At 41.8% G+C, this 23,728-nt stretch overlaps 1 protein-coding gene across 1 annotated transcript; it reads right to left on the minus strand.

Annotated features, from left to right (window-relative positions):
• Positions 1-6,257: 6,257 nt before the first annotated feature.
• Positions 6,258-21,688, minus strand: LOC123452140 (protein ROS1A-like). Its single transcript, XM_045128734.1, has 18 exons — positions 21,279-21,688; positions 17,524-20,494; positions 17,206-17,296; positions 15,563-17,105; positions 15,336-15,415; positions 13,358-13,442; positions 13,187-13,278; positions 13,042-13,110; positions 12,922-12,958; positions 12,762-12,844; positions 11,887-12,330; positions 11,695-11,731; positions 11,553-11,610; positions 11,330-11,469; positions 10,237-10,302; positions 10,013-10,127; positions 7,444-7,482; positions 6,258-6,873 (listed from the first exon to the last, which is right to left on the minus strand). Exons 2-18 carry the CDS (start codon positions 20,354-20,356, stop codon positions 6,740-6,742), a joined length of 5,946 nt encoding a protein of 1,981 aa, XP_044984669.1. The 5' UTR covers positions 20,357-20,494; positions 21,279-21,688; the 3' UTR covers positions 6,258-6,739.
• Positions 21,689-23,728: the final 2,040 nt, after the last annotated feature.

Consider the following 23,728-nt stretch of genomic DNA (forward strand, 5'->3'; position numbering starts at 1 on the left):
TGAGGAATTCGGTGTGTCCTGAAGAAAATCATTCTGGAGACTTTAAAGCATGAAGATTTACTCTTTCTGTTTTGTGTTCTTCACACTTGAGTAATAGGAACACCGTATTGTTAAAGGGGGTCGAAGTTACACTTTGGAATGAATTTCCTCATGATGCTCAACCCAAGCCTAATCCTACCAAAAGCCTCAAGTGAGGAATATGAGTGACATGAGGACTCTCACATTTGAGGGTTCCGACCGTTTCCATAGTCACGCCACATCATTGGTCTTATCCACACGAACGGTCATATTATTTAAGGGCATTAGTGTCAAATCATGTCGGGATGTTCCCAGGCTATAAATAGCCGTCCCCCACAACCATTAGTTGGTTGGCTGCTCCGTTAGAAACTGACACTTGTCATAAGAGCAACCCAATTCCTCAGAGTCTTCAAGAGTAATTCATCAGTGAGAAAATACCCCAAACACCAAATCACAAACCGAGAACCAAGTGATTGAGCATCACTGAAGAAGTTGTTCCTGTGTGGGACTGAAGCCTTTTACCTTTGAGGATTGTGCATCCTCCAGACGGTTAGGCGTCATGGTCTAGAGCAATCCAGCAGTCAATTATGGATCGCCGGGTGACCAAGTTTGTGAGGGTTTGAAAGTCTGCCCTGAAGACTTACCACGGGTGTTGGGCGAGGACTGTGTGTTCTTAGCCCAAGGAGAATACGGTAGGGACTGTGTGTCCCGGGACTGTGTGTCCCGGGACTGTGTGTCTTTTGGTTTCAATACCAAGCCGCTCCAAACCAGATGTACAACTGTCACAGCAGTTGGAACTAGGTCATCAACTACTGTCTTCGCTGTGAAACGGGTTCTAATTCCTCAACTCTTTATATTCCTCAGATTATGTGTTGATGACTTTCACTGTCACTGTTTGAAGAATTTGCTGAAGATTTTCTCTGAAATTCCTCAACCCCAAATTCTTCACGCAAGTTAATCCTCATATGTTTTCTGCGTGCCTGCTTACTGTGCAATCTGTTTTCACATTCCTCATACTGAAAAACTGATGTAGGGAAACTTTGCACTCCTGATCCTTTACTGTTTCCGCTGTAAGTTAGTCATCAGTGAGGAATTTCCTCAAAAGGAATTTCCTCAGTGATGAAATTCTAAAAATCTCCTATTCACCCCCCCCCTCTAGTCGATATAACGCACTTTCACTACCGTCTGGCTCCGGCTCGATCCAGCGCTCAAGTGGGTCGAGGAAGGCGAGGCGGAGCTCCATGGCTAGTCGGAGTGGAGGGAGGAGGATGGTGGTCGCGAGCTTAGCTTGGCGCAACCATGGCTGCGCTCAGCCGGGCGTGAGGAAGGGGGAACTCATGAGGAGAGGGAGTGCAGGAGGGGGCTAGGGTTTGCGGGAGCAAGAGAGAGCGAGGGGGCTCGTTCTTATCCTCCCGGGGGCTCGAAGGCCGCGCGCGAGCGTCGGCAGCCATGGCACGCAAACCTTCTCCTGTCGTTGGCTAGGGGAAGGGGAAGGCTGGCCTAAATGGGTCGGGCTAGCCTGTAGCACTTGGGCCTCAATACACAGTAAGTCTTTTCCTTTTATTCCCTTTTCCATTTGTGCTTTCTTTTATAGTTCTATTTTATTTATTTTTGTAACAACAAGTTGTACAAAAAAATGTATGACTTGGTCGACCAATCATAACGCAATATTCTGTCATGCCACAAAAAGTTTGGAACCCATTCGAATCTGTTATATTTTTTCATAAACTTAAAGGTGCATTTTAAATTGCAGTTAGGCTTCGTTTTGGATGGTGGGGTTCACACCAACATTAAGTTGATGTTGTTTTCCTTATCAATAATTGTTTTGGAATTTTTGACAAGTGTGCAATATTTTCCATTTGCTGTTTGAGGTTTTATTTTGTCACAATAAAATTAAATGGCTTTAGGTGGTGGAATTTGAAAAGGTATATGAAATTCATAGTGGTCAAGCATTGTTTAGAAACGTGATTAGCTTAAACACGGTAATCACGTTAGCCTGGTTATAGGGGTTACTGTAGCAATACCCGGGGATGTCACAGCGGCACTCTCCATGGTATATAGCCATACGCCACATGGGAACTACTCGACCTCGACCTAGATTATATACAAAGGGCAACGTCGTGTGGGAGCACTTGAAAGTATAAGGGCGCGTTTGGTTGCCAGCATCCGGCCCAATCAGGCCAAGTTGGGCCAAATGTGCGTTTGGTTGAGAACGCACACGGCTGGCTCACAGCAGCATGAAGCTTAAAGCATCCCTAAGGCTGGCTCGCTAGACATTGCCGAATCGGCAGTTTGTAGCAAGCCATCCATAAGACGGTGCAAGCTCGCACGTCGGGGGGCAAGACGAAAGCGGGTGGGGATGGCGGGAGATGGAAATCGGGTGCGGCCACAGGGTGCCAAATATAGTATCACCCCCCCCCCCTTCCCCAACCCATTTACTCGATCACCGCTACCTCTAGGACATCCTCTTCCTCTAGCATCACCACCACCTACGGGCGGCGACTCTGTGCAAGCGGCGGTGACGGCGGCAGATCCGACGGCACAAGGTGTTGCTGCTCGTCCTTGACTCAGCCATGGCCCCCCTTCATTGTTCTCGTCTCTGATGCTGGTAAGCAACACCCCTCCCCCCCCGTCCCCCGTCCCTAATGTTAGGTTCCGTTGTTAGGCCGTTAGGCGTGTAGGATCGATTTCCCCATTGCTCAACGCACCCTCGATGTGGACTAGGTTATGGACGCACGGATGCGGCTGGTAGTTCAGTCAGCAGCGCTGATATATGTGATTCAGGCATGGGTCATGTTCATGCACAAGAGAGTTGTTCACCGTGGTGAGACACCTATCATCACATATGCTCTAATGCTTATGCGGGAGCAGGAGAGGATCGCCAATTTGAACTACATATACAACTGCAACGACACAGGGGCCATGTGGATGCTTCGGATGAAAAGAGCACCATTTTACAGACTTGTCCAGATCTTGAGGAACAGGAGGCTGCTAGAAGATAGCATCCACACCAGTGTAGAAGAGTAAATGGCCATGCTCCTTCATGTTGTTGGCCATAATCACAGATTCGGGGTTATCCACAACATGTTCAGGAGATCAATGGAGACCATCTCAAGATACTTCAAGCAAGTGTTGTATGTTGTTGGGGAGCTGAGAGGAGAAATGATCAAGTCACCATCTGGACGGACTCCTAGCAAGATTCGTACTAGCACAAGATGGTATCCATACTTCAAGGTGGGCAATGTAGTATGTAGTTCATTGCTTCATATGCTAGATTTGTTCAAGGTGAGCACTAACACGATCTTCTATTGCCATTTCAGGACTGCACTGGGGCAATAGATGGTACTCATGTCACTCCCAGAGTGTTGAGGTCACAAGCTGCGGCACTTAGGGGGAGGAAGCACTACACAAGCCAGAATGTGCTTGTTGACGTTGACTTTGATATGAAGTTCACATATTTGTTGGCTCACTCGGAAGGGTCAGCACATGATGCTAACATCAACATCCCTGATGGCAAGTTCTATCTAGGAGATGTTGGTTATGCATGTAAACCAGGTGTTCTTCCACCCTTCAGGAAGACCAGATACCATCTTGTAAGTGCATCTAGTGCCCCTTAGTGATTTTGGTGGTTTGAAGACTTATAGGTTAAGTATCTAATGTGTTTGTGAGTGTACACAGGATCTATAAGTCATTGAGGAGTTTGAGATATTTGAAGAATATCGACCCCTAAAAATATATGTCTTCAGTTGAAGAAATTGGTCTGAAGCTGAAGAAATGAATCGCGAGGAATCTGCGATAAAATTGATATTCCTCATGAAGATACTGATATTGAGAAGTCCGGTGGTTCCTGAAGAAAATCACTCTGAAGAATTGAAGCATGAAGATTTACACTTTCTGTTTTACTTTCTTCGCATTCGAGTAATAGGAACACCATACTGTTAAAGGGGGTCGAAGTTACACTATGGAATGAATTTCCTCATGATGCTCAACCCAAGCCTAATCCTACCAAAAGCCTCAAGTGAGGAATATGAGTGACATGAGGACTCTCACAGTTGAGGGTTCCGACCGTTTCGATAGCCACGCCAAGTCACTGGTCTTATCCACTCCAACGGTCATATTATTTAAGGGCATTAGTGTCAAATCATGTCGGGATGCTCCCAGGCTATAAATAGCCACCCCCCACAACCACTAGCTGGTTGGCTGCTCCGTTAGAAACTGACACTTGTCATAAGAGCAACCCAAATTCCTTAGAGCCTTCGAGAGTAATTCATCAGTGAGGAAATACACCACCCACCGAAACCACAAACCAAACCTAGTGATTGAGCATCACTGAAGAAGTTGTTCCTGTGTGGGACTGAAGCTTTTTACCTTTGAGGACTGTGCATCCTCCAGACGGTTAGGCGTCATGGTCTAGAGCTTTCCAGCAGTCAATTGTGGATCGCCGGGTGACCAAGTTTGTGAGGGTTTGAAAGTCTGCCCTGAAGACTTACCACTAGTGTTGGGCAAGGACTGTGTGTCCTTAGCTCAAGGAGAATACGGTAGGGACTGTGTGTCCCGGGACTGGGTGTCCTTTGGTTTCAATACCAAGCCGCTCCAAACCAGATGTACGACTGTCACAGCAGTTGAAACTGGGTCATCAACGACTGTCTTCACTGAGAAACGGGTTCTAATTCCTCAACTCTTTACTTTCCCCGTATTATGTGTTGATAACTTTCACTGTGACTGTTTGAAGAATTTTCTGAAGACTTTCTCTGAATTTCCTCAACCTCAAATTCTTCACCTTAGCTATTCCTCATCTGTATTCTGCGTGCCTGCTCACTGTGCAATCTGTTTTCACATTCTTCACTCTGAAAAACTGTTGTTGTGAAACTTTGCACTTCTGATCATTTACTGTTTCCGCTGTAAGTTAGTCATCAGTGAGGAATTTCCTCAAAAGGAATTTCCTCAGTGATGAAATTCTAAAAATCTCATATTCACCCCCCCCCCCCCTCTAGTCGATATAACGCACTTTCACATCTTAACGAGTTCTCTCATAGGAACTACCCTAGGACTCCACGGGAGTTGTTCAATCTCACACACTTCAGCCTAGAGTAACCATTGAGACGGCATTTGGAGCTGTGAAGAACAGGTTCAAGATCCTGGATCAAAAGCCACTCCATCCTTACCACACCCAGGTTAAGCTTGTTCTTGCATGTTGCATTCTACATAACTGAATCATGTAGTGGGATTTGATGAACCGGTGCCTGAGGAGAAAGATTTGACGCTTGACGATCTTGACCTCGGTGGCCATGGTGTGGATGCATTTGACAACGAAGCCTGGAAGACCAAAATGATGGAGTGGGCACAATCAATGTGAGATAACAAGGGCGAGACAAGGATCTAAAAAGGAAGAACGGCAACAGCACCAACAGCACAAGAGGAAGCAGCAACAAAGGAAGAGGATGCATGATGAACTTTCCCATTCAACCAATCGGCTCTTAATAATGTGTAATGCCCATTTGATAGTAGCTAGGATGAACCATAATTCGTTTCATATCTAGGAGTGATACTAGGTCGTATGTGTGATAAGATCACCACTAATGAGAAGTGGTGAAAGCACCTAATGCAGGTTGCAACCAAAAAACATGTTTTATGCATGCCTAATGCAATACGGCCAACCAAACAACGGGTCAAAATTAGTTCCCTTATGCAGCTAATCTATATGCAAGCAACCAATCAATATACATGGTGATTTTGATGTTATTTTTTCTCAACCAGTTCCATCTGAAAATGCTATGCAAACACCCCATAATCGATGCAGCCAACCAAATGCGCCCTAAAAAAATGAAGGAGCACTAGACAGTCGAATTTTGGCATAATACTCCCCCATTACAAAAAACACATTGTATATTAGATTTGCTCCAAGTCAAATTAAGTTAGATTTGAGCAAGTTTATAGAAAAGTATGAAATTTCTTGATGAATCTAGTGATAGATTTGGTATTGCAAATGTTGATAACCTTTCACAAAAACTTGGTCAAAATTTACCAAGTTTGACTTATAAGACAACTACTCCCTCCATTCCTAAATATAAATCTTTTTAGAAGTTCCACTGAGTGACTACATACAGATGTATATAGACATACTTTAGAATATAGATGCATTCATTTTGCTCTATATATAGTCCTTTAGGGGAATCTTTAAAAAGACTTATATTTAGGAATGTAGGAAGTAATATGCATATATTTTGACATGGAGGGAGTAATACGAATGAATATAAATGTCTCATCAATGAAACAGGAGTTAAGAGAACAAAATGGCCTCATCAATGAAACAATCAAATAATTGACGAATAATCTGACAACGTTCACATGAACTACCGAACAACATGAACAACTTTGAATGGATGACGTCTCCAATGTACAACAGTTGGTTCAAATCCCATGAAAACAACAAACAGAATGGCCCAGACAGCAGACTTTCTCCCCTCCCCATTTGCTGTATCGAACTCTTGGAGGGAACCAAATGAGCATAAATCTGTGTAGTAATGGATCATGTTGCTGAACAACGCCAGCTTCACAAATTCGCGAGTGGCTGGCATTCATAACGTTCGCAGGTACGGAAGGCTAAAAGATGGTTGAATTGGCGACAACAACTTATTGGTCAGTGATCCATTTTCATGTCAGTGAACTTCTGGCAGGGTCTTCTATGTAACTCGGGTTTTTTTTTTATTTCCTTGACGGGCTATGCATCATCTATGCCTACAGAAGCTGCGCCCTTTTTATTCCTGATAATTTTGCTTGCTGGAAAGTGAAGCCTTGCGTACAGTGGTCTTGGTGCTCTTGATGTCCTATCAAAGCCCCTCACACAAACAAATCCTGCAGATGTTCGTTCAGACATATAAACATCTACTTTCCCGAGTAAAAAATGTTACTGGAAATCTTCCAAATGAACTTAAATGAAATCTCATCAATAGCATTCTACCCCATTATAGCCCCCTCCAACAATCCTCAAGGACAAATACGCTATCCATATTGATATTTATTTATTTTACTTTTGTTTATTTCTAGATATGATAATCCTCCAATTCCCATAGTTTTTCTTTGTTTGACAGATAAAACCAACATCCAAGACATGTTTATCCTCTTGGGAGCTGTTACTATTAAATCACACCATAAATTTCTGTTTCTGTCTCGTGCAGCAAAGTTCATATTTGATCAATATATTTTGAAGTAGTCATATCTGCTGTGTAAAATTACATAAGTTAATTTTGTATTAAAAAATACTTCCATGATGTTATGCATTTATGGGCTTCACAAGTTTTTTGGCAAATATTAGTCATCTGAGGTACATCCTGGAACATAAAATAAGTTAAGAAATATTTGACTCCAGGAAATAGTTTTGATCACACCCCTTATTATAAATGACAAAAACATTTAGATGATTACCTCTCCAGAAGCACTGCTGTATGTCTTCAGTTGTTAAACCTGCAAAAGAAACATGCAAAGTATAATCATCTACACATCCTCGATGTGGTAATCCTATTATTAGCCCTTGGCATTTGTTTATATTTGTATAGTGGAAGATAATCCGCCAAAAAAATATTGTTTATTTATACAAGGCTAATAATGCTAGTATAAAACTCAACGTTGACACAGGACAAATGGATGTTGGAGTACATTCCGGTGCTTAAAACAGATGCAATCTCCCATGCATGAACATAAAACCAGGTAAAAATTGGAAGTGAGGATTTTGCTGAAGATACCATTTTCCATAACGCCTAGTACTTCCCAGTTAAACATTTTTGCACATTAGCCAATTTCTAGCAGAAGTTAAGGTTTACCAAATTTTATTACAACTGCTAAGTGATTTCTTCATTCATATAAATAGTATTTCAATTCATCGTTCCATTTTGTAGTTGAAACTCCAACATCAACGTAAGCCCCAACATAACATCGCCACCTAATGTCTCCACACATGTGCTAATCATGCATGCGAACATATTTCTATGTGTCTATTTAGACGGTGGAAATGAAAATGAGCTTTGCTTGGGAATAAAACCTCATCAAAGATGCACAAATGGGATTTTCACAATGAGTTTCTAGTTTCTACATGACTGCACACCCTTCAGTACCATGAGCAAAGACTTTGAGACCTACACCATGTCCAGTGATTTGATAGCCTGAACCCCATTCAATACCATGCCTCTATTTCTTCTGTTTTTGAATCTTGATAATGCGATTAGTGTACATGCTCTTCCATCTTGTGTTCTTCATGTCCCTTCAACTTGTGCACTAACATTGGCTTGTTCGAGCTCAGCTCATTGACAGCCCTAATACTGAAATATATAATATTTGAGTAGCGTTGTTCACTGACTTGGAGAAGGCCAAAGATAAGATACCGCGGAATGTCATGCAGTGGGCCTTGGAGAAACACAAAGTCCCAGCAAAGTACATTACCCTCGTCAAGGACATGTACGATAATGTTGTGACAAGTGTTCGAACAAGCGATGGCGATGCTGATAACTTCCCGATTAAAATAGGACTACACCAGGGGTCAACTTTGAGCCTTTATCTTTTTGCCTTGGTGATGGATGAGGTCACAAGGGATATACAAGGAGATATCCCCTGGTGTATGCTCTTTGTGGATGATGTGATGCTAGTCGATGATAGTTGGACGGGGTCAGTAGGAAGTTAGCGCTATGGAGACAAACCTTGGAATCAGAAGGTTTTAGACCTTGTAGAACTAAAACTGAGTACATGAGGTGCGGTTTTAGTACTACTAGGCACAAGGATGAGGAGGGGTAGGTTAGCCTTGATGGGCAGGTGGTGCCTCAGAAGGACAACTTTCGATATTTTGGGGTCGATGTTGCGGAAGGATGGAGACATTGATGAAGATGTGAACCATCGAACCAAAGCCGGATGGATGAAGTGGCGTCAAGCTTCTGGCATTCTCTGTGACAAGAGAGTGCCACAAAAGCTCAAAGGCAAGTTCTATAGGACGGCGATTCGACTCACAATGTTGTATGGCGCTGAGTGTTGGCCAACTAAAGGCAACATGTTCAACAGTTAGGTGTCGCGGAGATGCGCATGTTGAGATGGATGTGTGGCCAAATAAGGAAGGACCGAGTCCGAAATGATAATAGATGAAATAGAGTTGGAGTAGCACCGATTAAGGAGAAGCTTGTCCAACATCGTCTGAGATGGTTTGCGCATATTCAATGCAGGCCTCCAGTGCATAACGGACGACTGAAGCGTGTTGATAATGTCAAGAGAAGTCGAGGAGATCGAACTTGGCATGGAGGAGTCCCTAAAGAGAGATCTGAAGGACTGAAGTATCACGAAAGAACGAGCCATGGACAGGGGTGCACGGAAGCTTGCTATCCATGTGCCAGAACCATGAGTTGGTTGCGAGATCTTTTGGGTTTCACCTCCAGCCTACCCCAACTTGTTTGGGACTAAGGGCTTTGTTGTTGTTGAGCGGTTTTCAAGCAAAGAGTATAAAATTGCAGGTGGGGGTGGTTGGCTGGATAGGAGGGAGCGGTGGCCGCAGGCAAGGTGGTTGGAAAATCCTGTAGTACAGGTTGGTGCTGTGCCTTCATAGATTTTAGTAAGATTGACGGCAGTTGGTACTAGTATTGCATGGGACAGCTAGATGTTCATATATGCCAAAAACTAATCTCATGCCATATTACCATGACTATAGGAAGTCCCACAAAACAAGTAGTGGGAATGAACTCCCTCCTTTCCTAAATATAAGTCAATACTCCCTCCTTTCCTAAATATAAGTCTTTCTAAAGATTTCACTACGGACTACATACGAAGTGAAATGAATGAATTTATACTTAGGAACGGAGGGAGTAGTCAGCAAGTAACATCAACTGGAGTTCTATACTGTCAGTACTTTATTTTGCCTATCCCAAACTTCTCAGTCAATCTACATGGTTTGTTTAGGAAGATAAGAAGCCCACCACAGTGGAAATGAATGCTGAATCCTTGGTTCTCGTTAGGGATGTACCTTTAAAGATTGAAGGAACTGAAGTTCCGAAGTAAACTGTTCTCCTAGGGAGGTCCCATATCCATCTCCTCGGAACATCAACTGGGTTTCGACTTGAGTCATGATCAGCAAATACCTGCAGTATAACATTTGAACAGCTAGTAACTATAATATCAGGAACATTTGTATTTCTGTTGATGTTACTATACCATTCCAACTATGAACAGATGTAACTCAGTCATTACCTCATTTACTTGGAAATATGTCCCATTAAGTGGAAAGCTTCCTCTCATAGCTGTTCGACACGGTACCTATTTGAGTTAATTCGACAAAAAGATAGTTAGGCACTACCATTTCGAAGATAGTAATATGTAAGGTCATTGGATCATCGATATTTGACATACTGAACTTTTGTACAGTAGATAATGTACTCCATCGATTAATTCACGGCCAGGTAGCTTGCTACTACAACATGTTCGACACATACATAAATCCAAAATTTTGATGTACAACAGGGGGCCATAGCGGTTCTCAACCAAACACAATATAAGTAATGCCACTGTTTCTTGACTTCGAAATTGCCCAATACGTGAAATGAGAGGAAGTCATCGGTTTGCTTCTCATATACGAGACCAACCAGGGCTAGACTAGCCTGTTGGCATTTTTTACAGAAAAAAACTCCGTGAGCACCAAGCGCTCGAGCCGAGACTCGAACACTGGTGGGCTGGCTGCAAACTCCCGCGCCTTGCCAACTGAGCTACGCTCCGTTCTCTGCTTCTCATATACTCAAAAGGATCAGACCAATCGATCTCACCATGCCATGCACAAACACCAAAATTGCATACCCGCTAATACATCACACAATTAGTTGAGACAGGAAGGATTTTTAACACAAATCATTTTGTCTCCATTAGAACACACATCTTCTATTAAGAGTTCAGGATTTTAGAGACAACTTAGGAATCATTTCCCGAAATCTATAGCTGATATGAACCTTGGGGTTCCCATTAAAGATAACCATCATGTAGAGGAAGGCCAGACATCAGGCTTTAAGGAAATTGGTGTTTAGAAGGGGTATGATGGACGTAATGAGATGAGAATGAGAGAGAATAGTATTCATCCGTTACGATGCATATAGGAGGATGCGCTAATCTCTTTTTGGACACCAACTCTAATAATTCCTTACTAGCTTACGAATTAGCTTCTTAACTTGATATATCGTAGTAATGGAGTCTTCCTAATCAATGGTGGAGTTGGACACTGGTTTCCTACAGAGCATCTTTCTGGCCATCCACTAGTACTGTTCTGGCAAGTATATTACACAAATGAGGTGCGTACCAAAATTGTTCCTCTGACTGTTTGAGCCTGCGCCTCTCGCATACTGTTGCAACTGAAGCAGGCACTGCTGTCACATAGTTTGCCGCTCTCATTGGAGTTGCATGCTGTCTTGGGTGCATCAATTGACTGAGCTGTTTCGCCTGTTTTATATTCGAATGAACATTAGCAGTTGAGGGCAGGAGTATGAAAGCCATAATACTTCAGGTTATAATGTGCTTCTTACCTGGGGTCCATATAGAGAGTAGATACGGGCAAGGATCATCAGGCTCTCTTTGGTCGTACTGCACACAATAAAGATATTTCTCATTATAATCTTATTCCACATTTAGCACAGTACAAATTTCGATAATGACCGATGAACTCACTCCTTCCAGAAGTGGATGTGAGTCCGGCAGTTCATAGCTGCAGCCATGTAGAAAACAGAGAAGCCAAATAATGAGAACATTTCAATACAGATCCTGTGTAAATTTCTTTGCTATACTAGCAATATAACAAAAGATACGAGGGTACTATAGTTATCATCAATAATACTGGTTTTGTGGAAGACAGGGACATACACTTGATGCTCTGTTCTTAGGCGACTAACATTCTTGAGCCTAGGAGTTGGGATAGATGCAGCTTCCGGAGTTATGGCAACTAAGGCACTTGACATATCAGCATCTTCCATTTCAATGTTATTGACTTGCATATAGTTCTTGAGATTCTGTGCAAACTCCTCAAAATTAAGCTTAATTGTAGGAATTTCTTCAGGATCGTCAAGAAAAATATCCTCTATGGCACTCTCTCTCATCTCTGCAGTCTCTGGTTCTGGTTCCGGACTTGCTGGCTCCTCAATGATTGGCTGGCAATTGTCCAGAATATGGTCATGGGCATGTGCATTCCAGTCAAGTTGATTTAAACGCATAGGACTTATGTATGGCTGCTGGCAGCTCCCTGAAGCAATGGGGTTTCCTGACGTAACCAAACTCTTCTCTTCAGGTCCAGGAAGAGCAAGTCTAGCACTGTATCAAAAAAAAACTTATTAGCAATGAACTTTTCCTATTGAAATTGGAATAGAAACAAACTTTTTAGCAAGCCATCCATTGGCACTTTATTTGTTCTATCGAAAGAACTAATAGTTTCGCTAAGTTTGTGAAATCTATTGGACCGAAATAAAAAAAAATTCCAACAACCCAATATTTTTTCCAACGAAACCAACTAACATTTTTTTGCAGGGAAATATTATCAGTCGCTGCCGTCAAGAAAGTAGATGGTTAGCTTTTTATCCACAAGGGAGGTATTTTAGCTACCAATTAACACAATGCAATACACAGTTGCACAGGAAAATAGGTCACACAAACATGATAGAAGTTTAAATACCAGACTGCAAGATGCATAGTTGATTAGCCCGGTACAGTGTATATCAAAATGTACACATATCTTGATAAATTACCTTGCAAATGCACTCGCAAAGTGCTTACATTCAGCTCTCATTGGGCATGCATTGCAATTTGGCTTACTTTTTGTACAAAATACCTAACAGGGAAAACAGAGTAAAATAATTCAATAACACACAGCAAGTCAGCAAATGCACTCGCAAATATCATGTTTACCTTTCCAAACGTTATCATTTGATAGTGAAGCTCGTACCTGCACATAGTAAATTGTAACTATATACCTGCAGATAAAGACCTTTTCCAAAATAAGTAATTAATTAAGTTTCTAAGACTTACAATGTCCGTTGATCAAGCTTGCATAATCGAGGCCAGAGGTATTTCTGTATGTTCTCCAGCATCGGATACCTTCAAATTTGCATGATCAAACTCAGTAATTTGTGTATATACTAGTCAAACCAACCACAAGGATTGGGGCACTTACAGCTCCAACAGATGCAACTGAAGAGACTCGGGTAGGGGTTGAAGTGGGACCCATCCCAGCCTCACACAGATCCTACCAACGTTTGTGTCCACCTACATAATCAACTGATACTGATAAACCTCCAAAATTAAATAAATAATATTTAACAAAGTATGGAATGGAAGGACATACAGGGAAAGCCATATGATGGAGTGTCAAAAGACGCACACACTCTACACTTTTCAGTCCAAGACCTCTAATGCTTAAGAGGTACTCCCTGAAAGAGACACAACAACAAGGTTATAATTTTTAAATGCCAAAAATGTTCAACAAAAGAAATTTATATGCATTTTAGCCCATTGCGCGATGCCACATAATATAATATGGTGCAAACATTTATTTCAGTCGACCATGCAAACTTCCCACATGAACGGTCAAACAAGAGAATGGGACAAAAAACATTCATCTAAGGTCGAGATCACATGGTCCATAACTACTAGAATAACCCTTTTACATGTTGAAAAACCATTTTGAGGGCTCCCATCATCACAAGACCCTATGAGTCCATCAATGATAAATTTTTGAATAGCGAACATGTATGCGTCTATGCACTCAGTTATGACTTATAGCAGTGTTGAATTGGACTTTTTATATGCGTTCATATGTAACAAGAATGGAAACACTACACAAGAAAGCAGTCAGTGAACTATTAGTTCCACTTCTCATTGAGTTCTTGTTCAGCATCTTGTATATGTTCAAAGAAGAAAAGGAGCACCAGATACTACTTCGAGCCCAAAACAAAAATGACTAGTCTTTACTTTGCAGTCCCAAAATGCAACTTCGGCCATTAATGTGTAACAGGGTATGTTAATTAAAGGCTATACAGCTATTTTTCATAAGAATGTGACCATTATTTTTCTTGTGATAGGTCTACATATTTGTAATAGTATATGTGGCTAAGTATAATAAAATTTGAGTGTAAGGCAAAATTACAGATCTAGACGAGAGACCCTACATTGTTCTGATATGATCAATCAAGTACCTCAGTCCAGATTATGTGCAGTTAAAGCCATTCATACATAATTGTCATGGAGGCCCTTTTAAGAGTCACAGCTGAGTTGACAGGTTAACTACTCCCTCCGTAAAGAAATATAAGAGTGTTTAGATAACTACTTTAGTGATCTAGACGCTCTTATATTTCTTTACAGAAGGAGTACAATTTAATCAGACTCCTGTAGGTGGGATTTTGTTAAATCACCTCCTCAACAAGGTTGTCTATGTTTTTTTAATTGTTTTTGTACAATCAGGATCCTCAGCAAAAACAAGTCAAATTAGTCTGGCTGAACAGAACCATGTGGCAAAATGGTAGTGAAATAAATAACTGATGTGGACATTAGCATGTTGCATCAAAGCAGCATTAGATGCATTGAGTGGCCAGCAAGACACAGAAGACAAGGATGTTTTGGTGTTAAGACAACTTGAATTCAGAAAGTGTGTAAGAAACAGAATTAGGATAGAATGCTTACGAAGAGTTCAGGAGGATTAAGAAACATGGATTGTATACATCTACTAAGAGGTTTCCTAATATAGCAACAGGTCAAATTAAGACTTACGGGGTAGGAGTACTATTTAGTGTTGGCTTGTGTAACTTTTGAGGGAATCAAGCAAGAAAAATCAATCTATTATCTCCAACTTGTTCTCTCTTTCAACCTATGTTAACCCAATCCTTAGCAGCATGAACTGTTGGATGAGTAACTTTCGAGGAAACCAGCTAGAAGACTCAATTTATTATCTCAAAGTTATTCTCTCATCTCAACCTATGTCTACTCAATCCCAAGCAGCCAGCCATGTTGCCTGGTTATCTTCAAAACAGTAGTTATCCCGTTGTGGATGATGGTTCACAACAATAACACAAACCAGTACAGGTACAAATCTTAGCAACGAAACCCGGTTACAAAATCAACAGAGAACCCTGCATAATTTTGCCTCAAATAATAATGATGGAAGACAATGTATAGAACAAACAAATACAGTTATAAATGTTAGCTCAATATATATATTACTTGTCGCAGTTTTAGTACAGCATTGTACTGTCACAGCTTTACTCAACTTTAGTACAAAGTTGTACTAAAGCTGCGACAAGTAATATGGATCGGAAGGAGTAGCTTACTTTGCTTTGTCTGGATCGACATGTCGCAACCATTCAAGGTCAATGCTCCCATGGTCTCTCACCACCCGGTTTAGAAAATCCTACAATGGAAATTGCTAAAGATGAGTATACATGACCGAACCATGACAATTTCAACAAATAGGCAAATCTAGATTGGATTGTCCACATGTCCATATGACTAGGGTTATAGTGTACTTCATTTAATAACTACTTTTTGGCATACTTACTTTTATCCGCTCTGCAAGCATGTTGTTCATTCCTCGCTCTCTAATTGTGTTAGATATTTCCTTCACATTTATTTGCCTTATTGTTTCCCAATCAAGTGCATCCTTTGCATTCTCACTTCTTTCTTCATTTCCTCGATTGGCAAGAACTTCTTTTCTCAAAATATCCCAATCATATGTTCTCTTTTTACCAGCCCTTGTCTTCTTTGTTTTTGATCTGTCAGCAGGAACTTCAGGTAAAGCCTTATTAGTATCTTTGGGTTTCTCTATTGAGTCTGAAGCAACCCTCTGTAGAAGTTCAGAATTTGCCTTTTCATTTTGATATAAGTTTGAGGAACAATGACTCCCATCCATGTTTGATGAAAGTCCAACATTGCCATACTGTTGGCTACATCCTGACTGATAATTTTCACCTCCAATTTGCTTTGCTCTGGCAGTACATTCCTCTTGCAGATTCAATGTTTCATGCTGTTTCGCAAATGCAGCTACAACGTCATTTCTTTGAAGATTATTTTCACAGGACAATTGCTCCCTACCAAATGACACCGTCTCTGAACTTGATGGATAAAAATATTTATCCATTAATATTGAAATTGAGTCAGCTCCTCGTGTCGCCATGGAAGGGTAAGGAATTTTGTCCTGACTTAAGGATCCATCTATACCATATAAAAGGGCAGTCAAAGAATCAGTCGTTTGAGCTTTATTTTCACTGTCAATTCCGGGAGAAGATAAAGAACAATCATATCTGATCTCAGCTGGTGAGACCCTGGAATCATCTGTTCTATTGAGGCCAGTGTATACTGAGCGCTCTAAGTCACTGCCAAATGTCATATCTGGGAGATGAGCTCGGACATTCTGGTGATAAGAGCCAGAAGCATGAAGAGGTTGAGCCTTGCTGCTGAGGTTATGTACTTCACTGGGGATTGAACCCCTGTTTGTACACTGTATTGGAACTCCATCATATTCCTTTTCACTAGGCTTGCTCTTTAGCTCTTGCATCTTTAGAAGTTCTGTATATGTAGTTGAATTGCTTGTACCATTGGCCATATTTCTGCCAACAAAGTCTTCTGCTGTAAAATTTAGCAATGTGCTTGGGAACATATGATCGGTCATGTGAAACAGATAATCAGGGGAACTTTGAGATGAAATAGCAGAGTTCTGTGATGAAACAACGTCCTCCAGTGCCCCATCTTCGACTTCAACAACACTTTCAGTCCCCACGGCCGGTGTCTTGCCCTCATGCAGCCTAACCGGCAGCGTCCCATAAGAATTACAATAAACCCCTGCTGTACAGTCTACTCCATCTCCAGGAGAATTTCCAAACAATCCAGAACTGTTGCTTCCTTCCTTTTCTTCTGTTGTAACTAAGGAGCCTGTTGTGTTACTTGCCTCTTCAACAAGAATACCGCCCGGCAATTTGACAGAATCGCCAAACAATCCAGAACAACCAACGTTCTCTGATGCTGTGTGAAACATCCTATCTGCAGATATTTTAGAGACTTCTGGCTTTGCAGGAAATTTTGCAGCAAGGGCCATAAACGCAGAGCTACAAAACAGTAGAAGACAACAGTCAGACAAACAACATAATCTCGGAATGCTAGTCAAAAAGAGCTTCCAGTTCAAATAGGCTGCAAGCTTTATTTCACCTGGAAAGATGGTCTGAAACATTCTGGGTGAGAAAAACACCCACTACTGAATCCACAACTGATCCTTTCCAGGGAGAGAAACGACGATCTCCTGCAAACAGACAGAGGTCATTCAAGAGTTAGGTACCTTTTTGCAAAACCTATAAGCCATCATCGCATCCAACACAGTGCAACCCAAAGCATTAATGATCTGTGATCATCCCATTAGCGCGAAGTCAGGAGTTCGAACATGAGACCCTATAAGGTTCTGGAATCCAATATGTGGAGTAGCATAAAGAAGGCCCTGTCAGGAATGAAGATTTGAAATAGTAGCATTACCTTGAACTAGATGCATGCGAGCAATGAATGAATCAATACGCCCTCGGAATATTTTCCTTTCTTCATCAAGCCATTTCTCTTTGTCCTTATCCATTCCTTCAGAACCATCAACCATATCTGGTTCCATTAATAACTTCCACATTAGAGCAGTTACTGGATCAAGGTTCACTTTGGCCCGAGCATATTTTCTTTTCCCTTTCCCCTCATATGGAATAATCGCACCAAATTCTCCTTTGTAAGGGACAAGAGCACCATGCGGCTCAGCTGACCCAATGCCATCTGATTTGTTTATGTCTAACACTTTTATCTTTTGAATTATGAGATCCAAAGGATCCACTGGAGGTGCTATAGATCCAGGAAAGCTTTCTCCACTTCGTTCCGTATTAATCCCTTTGGGACCAGGAGACTCCCCTGCATGAGGTCCGGAGATAACAGAGATATCCACATTTGGCAATGGATCAGTATGGCTACCTTTGGATGCAAGTTCTGCACCAACCACCTTTTCCTTCCTTGGACGACCTCTAGGCTTTGGATTCTCACCAGGTTTTATCTCTTTTCTGGGTCGACCTGCTTTTCGCTTCTCACTGGGTTTAGCCACAGTAGTTTCTCCACAAACCTCCACTTGATGATTCTCATTTCTCAGAACATCAGTACGTGGTGATGAATTTCTTGGACTGGTAAGGGGCATAATAACTTCTCCAGAAGTCTCCAGTTGGGAACCAAACTTTTTCAGAGTGTCATTACCTGTTGATTGGCCTGTTGGAGTGACAGGGAGCCTAGAAATGTCACCATTAATGCTTCCGCCAAGCTGATCAGAAGGACCAATACAAAAACTATTCCGAGTATCATCCTGAGGGGCAGTGCTCTGATTATGCTGTTCAACAGGCAAATCTGACACTTCAATTGTGTTGCCTTCCCAAAACTGTTGTTGATGACTTCCAATTCTCGGACTATAGTTTTGACTTTGCAGGGTGTTTGGATTACTAGGCACCTGCGTAATTTTTTCTGTTATGTGTCTAAAATGTTTAACAGGTGCTTCAACAGAATCACTGCATGCAGTGCCATGGATAGCAGGTATATAATGTTCTTCGATCATTTCCGGTCTTTTAACCGTATTGTATCCTGTTCCTCCAAAATTAATCATTCCTCGGGAAGCTCGTGATTTCTCACGGGCTATCAGTCTTTGAGCATCAGCTAGGGTAAACACATTAGAGTTGATAGCTGAAACCACATTTGTATTCTGATTGTTCGACAAATACATAGATGGGGTGGATGTGTTGCCCACAGCTCCATTCAGGTATTTACTATAATTATCTGTTCTCAGTCTTTTGTAGGTTTCAGGAAAATATGACCCCTGAGAGGGTGCAGCATGGCACGCATCTACAGATGCCCATCCATTCCTCTGCTGGTCACCATTCATACCTAATGGGATATACGCACTGTTGGAAGCATTGTGTTCTCTGGTGTCCAATGCGTGCATATGTGACGAGCTGCGTGAACCATGAAGTCCAAGTGCACCACCTGTTTGCCTGTAAGGACTAGGACTGCTGGTAAACTTTAAGTAGTCACTTATCCTTCCAAGCCCATTCAAATTTTCCATTGCAGAATGCCCTTCAATTTGATTGGGAGGTGGGATTGGGTTTTGTGTCGATCTGTAGCCATGACACATTTGGTTGGTTGCCCCTCCTTCTCTTAAACAAGAATTAAGATTGAAGTTTTCCCTCGTTGCAACCCCTTCAAAACACTGAGCAGATGTAACTGGATTTTCTGGCATTCTTTGACAATTAGGCATCTGTTTGCCCATATGTGTTTCTCTTACAGAAGCTTGGGACGATGAAAGCAAGTATTCGGTAAAATTAGTTGGCATGCCCTGCATTAGAGTGATTGAACTGTTGAGATCAGGTAAATTTCTATCTGGCATGTCAGCACAGAGCTCTAGCAAAGGATTTGTTTGTAATGTTTCTGTTATTCCAGACTGAAAAAATTGCGCAGACCCATCCAAAAAATTGGCATACTCATTTTGTATCTGATTCGTCGAACTATTGAGGTCAAATAATACTCCTTTTGGCATATTATGTGCAGGCAAAAACTGTGCATTAGCCATCTGATTGGCTGAATTGTAAATTGATGTTTTCATATTATCTGCAGGCAATAGCTGTGTATCAGCCATCTGATTGGCTGAACTGTACATTGAACTGGTGGTAAAATCCAAATGGCATGTCAACTGACTTTGGACATTTCTTTGACCGGTAGAAGGCATGGATGATTGATACTCCTTGGGATCACAAGATACCACTTGAGCTTGGGATCCAGGATGTGTGTTCTCTTGTGGAACTTCCCCCTCAAAATTCAAAGACCGCTTAGCTGGTTTCAGGTTAGCTCTGCAATGTGACCCAGCAATCTGTTCTGGGGGAGGTTGGCCTGCTGGCGTATTCTTACGGACATACTTTCTTTTACCAGATGGTTTTTCTTCCTTTGCCTTGGAGGGCTTTGGAGTTGCAGGCTTAGGAGGCTTTGATGGTTTCAAGACCTTTGGCCTGTGCTTTTTCCTCTTAGCCTTCGGTGGTGGGGTCTTGTTCAAGTCAATACCTCCAGTCGGTTCAGCAACATTTTCATTGTCTATAATTGTCCCAGCATCATTACTGGTGACTTCAATTGGCCCAGCAGCATTTGTAATGCCGAACGAATGAGCAGACTCATTCTCCAACACTGCAACTTCAGTATTTCTAGTCTGCATCTCTATGGAAGTGTCCAACTGAGATGACATAATACTTGAGAAATAAAGATCGGCTGCACTCTGCGATTGAGGAAGCCATTGTCCAAAACCCTGCATATTTCCTCAGTCTACTTAATCTCCCTGGCATACACAAATAGCCCGTGTGCCATGTGTTGCTGCGTACTTTCTTGTCACTCGTGAGGAAAAGCAGGATTTGATCAGGCAGGGCCCCCCATCTGGTCTCCCACTCTCCAGCTGCAAAATATCAAGGCACGATGCATCAACCTCCATTACAAACAGCCAGTGAAGCAACTGTCATATATACACTAACAAGACATTGTATTTAACTAAAATATATCACTATTACTGAAAGCAAGGAGCCAATTATCACTTTATCAGTGGCCAGCATGGAAACTCCTTAGACACTTGTATCAAAACAACAAAATGAAAAAGAACAAAATAAATTATGCACTGGAGTAATCATAAGCATTTCTGTGAAGTTCCTTCACACATACTATCTCAAATATCCGCATTTATCCTTTCCTGCGAAAGCATTGTCGTACATAAACTATCCTGGCGCAAGAAAAAACATTGGCCCTAACGTGCCCCCACCACTGCCCGTGGATGGCTAAATCACTAGTCACTTTACACCCATGTAAGCAACATTTTCCAAATCCATCTAAACAAGCCAAAAAGGTACATTGCGTGATCGCTCATCACACCCAACCGCCCCCTGTGGAACTCTGTCGTTGCAGTTTGTGACCATGGTCCTCTCCGAAAATTCAACATTTCAACTCTGTGAACTATAAAACGCGATCAATCAAAAACAAACTTTGACATGCTGAGCTACAAATCAGGTTGACCAACGTTAAACTTTCAGCTCGAGTTCTAATTCCATCAACCACAAGTTTCGATCCAACAAAATCGATATTCCAACACCTAACAAACAAACAGGCCCTCCACTTGATTAATCACAGATTTGTACTAGAATCCTGGGGGGGAACGCTCAAAGTCAGATCTGGGAAGCCCGAGACGATACCTCCCACTTGCAGCTCCAGGGGAGAGGGGGAGGCGCCGGTGCCACGCCGGGTGACGACCCCTCCAACCCTAGCTGCGTCCGCGCAACCACGACCTCAGCACAGAGAACGGGCGGCGCGAGCGAGCGAGGTCGGCAGCGGAGGCGGCGGCGGCGGCGGCGGCGGCGGCGAGGACGGCCGGCCCGCCGGCGAGGCGGATCGGGAGCTCGCGCGGGGAGAGGGGGTGAGTAGGATCGAGTGAGGGGAGGGTCTTCGGGGCGAAGAATCGAGCGAATCAAGTGGGGGAAGGCAGCACTGACTCGGTCGAGTGTTGGATTGTTCGTTTTTGGGGAAATGGGGACAAATGGTGTTAGGTTGTGAGAGAGAGAGAGAAGAGCAGTGAAGGGGGAAGATTGTTGTGAGGATGACACCGCGTGATTGACCACGAGGACAGAGGATCCGCTGCGGCTTTTAAATAAGGAACCTCGCATGTGCTTCTTCAGCAAGACTGTGTTTCCGTAGCAGTGAGTTACTTTTGAGATTTCGTACCCGGAAATGGTGAAAGTCATTTAACATCCTACTTTAGCCACACATGATCAGGTGTCGCTATCGGCGGATGTACTAGTTGCCGCGCACACGCGTACTTTTCAAACGCAATATTTTAATATTATTTTTTCGCGCGTCTTAACGGTCGACTTCATTACTGATTATTCGACCGTTGAAAACTAGGTGTTAAAGCTTTCGTCTTTATCGTACCAAATGAGTTTGAATTTTATTAAGAATGTCATATGATATGGTGTTTAAATTTTTAGTGTTTTCTATTGATTCTAATTAGTAGAGGTTGATGTGACGACGAAGCTAGACCAACGGTGAAATGGTTCCTTTGTTAACAATTTTTTTATTATATAACCCGGCATTCTTTGTTATCTTACATTTGAAGATTGATCATTGTTTCTTATACAATCTTATAAATTGATTTTCTATGTACTTCTCTAAATTCAATTTAAATACATCATTGGATCATCCATTTTAATATTTCATTCTTAACGAATCAACGATACTCCCCCCCCCCAATCCCATGTCTACACATCACCCTTTGCTCCCCCTCCAACTCTTCGTCATATCCTTTGTCCCTCCTCTCTTGACCTTTTCATTTTTTGTTGGTGTTCCCCTCTCCTTCATCCTCCTACACTTCATCGCTTATTCACTTGGGGTGCCAAGGAGCATCTACCACTAGAGTTGTGTATGGTTGCATTTATGAGATCAATGCGGTCAATGGTGGTTAGCAGTGGCAAAATCATCATCAATCAAGTGGAGACATCGACATATGATGTGGTCGGGTGGTTGTCCAATTTTTTGTGTTTTGTTGTGCTTAATTTGTGTATGCATGGTGTTAGGTTATGAGAAAGAGAATGGTGTTGTGAGGATGACGACGATGATTAACCATGAGGAAGAGGATCTCATACGTCTTTAAGTAAGGAACACATATGTGTTTCTTTAGCAAGTTTGTGTTTCCCCATAGAAGTTCACTACTTTTGAGATTATCTATCCACATCTGATCGGATATCCCTTTTGAGCTAACAGGTCAAGTGTATTAATAATCACGCGCTCTAGCTACCAGGTCAAATGTGTTAGTTACTGCAGAGACACGTTCCTTTCAAATATAATATCTAAATGTTACTTTTGTCCTCTCAACGGGCGACCAAACATAAATTTAAAATTTAATTTTCACACTTCTCAAGGTGACTTCGTTATTGATTACTTGACCGTTGAAGTGAGATGATAAAGCTTCTAGATTATTCCAAATGAGTTCAACTTTTATTAATCACAACATATGATATGCATTTGGATTTTTAATCATTTTATTTGTCATTTTATTTGTCGGTTCTCGTCGATATGAGTTGATGTGACAATGCAACTACACAAACAACATGCAATATGTCTCGTTTTATTAGCAAGGTTTTCATTTTAGAGGCATGCTCTTTTTTTATCTTGTATCAAAATATTGGTTCTCATACACACACACACATATGCACACACATATTTATACCATTATATAAAAAAATGAATGTAGTTATAATTTTACGAATTGATTTCATTTGTACTTGTCTAACTTCAATTTAAATACAATATTTGGATCATCCACTTCAATATTTTTTTATCAAATCAGTTATACTTCCCCTTCCCTCTTGGTCTCCACATCACCATTCGCCCCTTCCACTTATTTATCTTGTCCCTTTGTCCCTTTCTCTTTATCTCTCCCCTTCTTGTTGTCGATCCCCTCTCTTCCTCCTTCCACGTTTTATTGCTTATTCACTTAGGGTACCAAGGGGAATCAATTGCCACTGATGTCTAGTGTTGCATGTATGTGCACAATTTGGTGAACGATGGTAAGCAGTGGCAAAAACACCATCGGTCATGTGATAGATTGGCTTGTTCTGGTTCATACATGAGCTTTTGGTATTTTTTATAC

The sequence above is a fragment of the Hordeum vulgare genome, chromosome 5H, assembly GCF_904849725.1.
Source record: "Hordeum vulgare subsp. vulgare chromosome 5H, MorexV3_pseudomolecules_assembly, whole genome shotgun sequence".
Lineage (NCBI taxonomy): Eukaryota > Viridiplantae > Streptophyta > Magnoliopsida > Poales > Poaceae > Hordeum > Hordeum vulgare.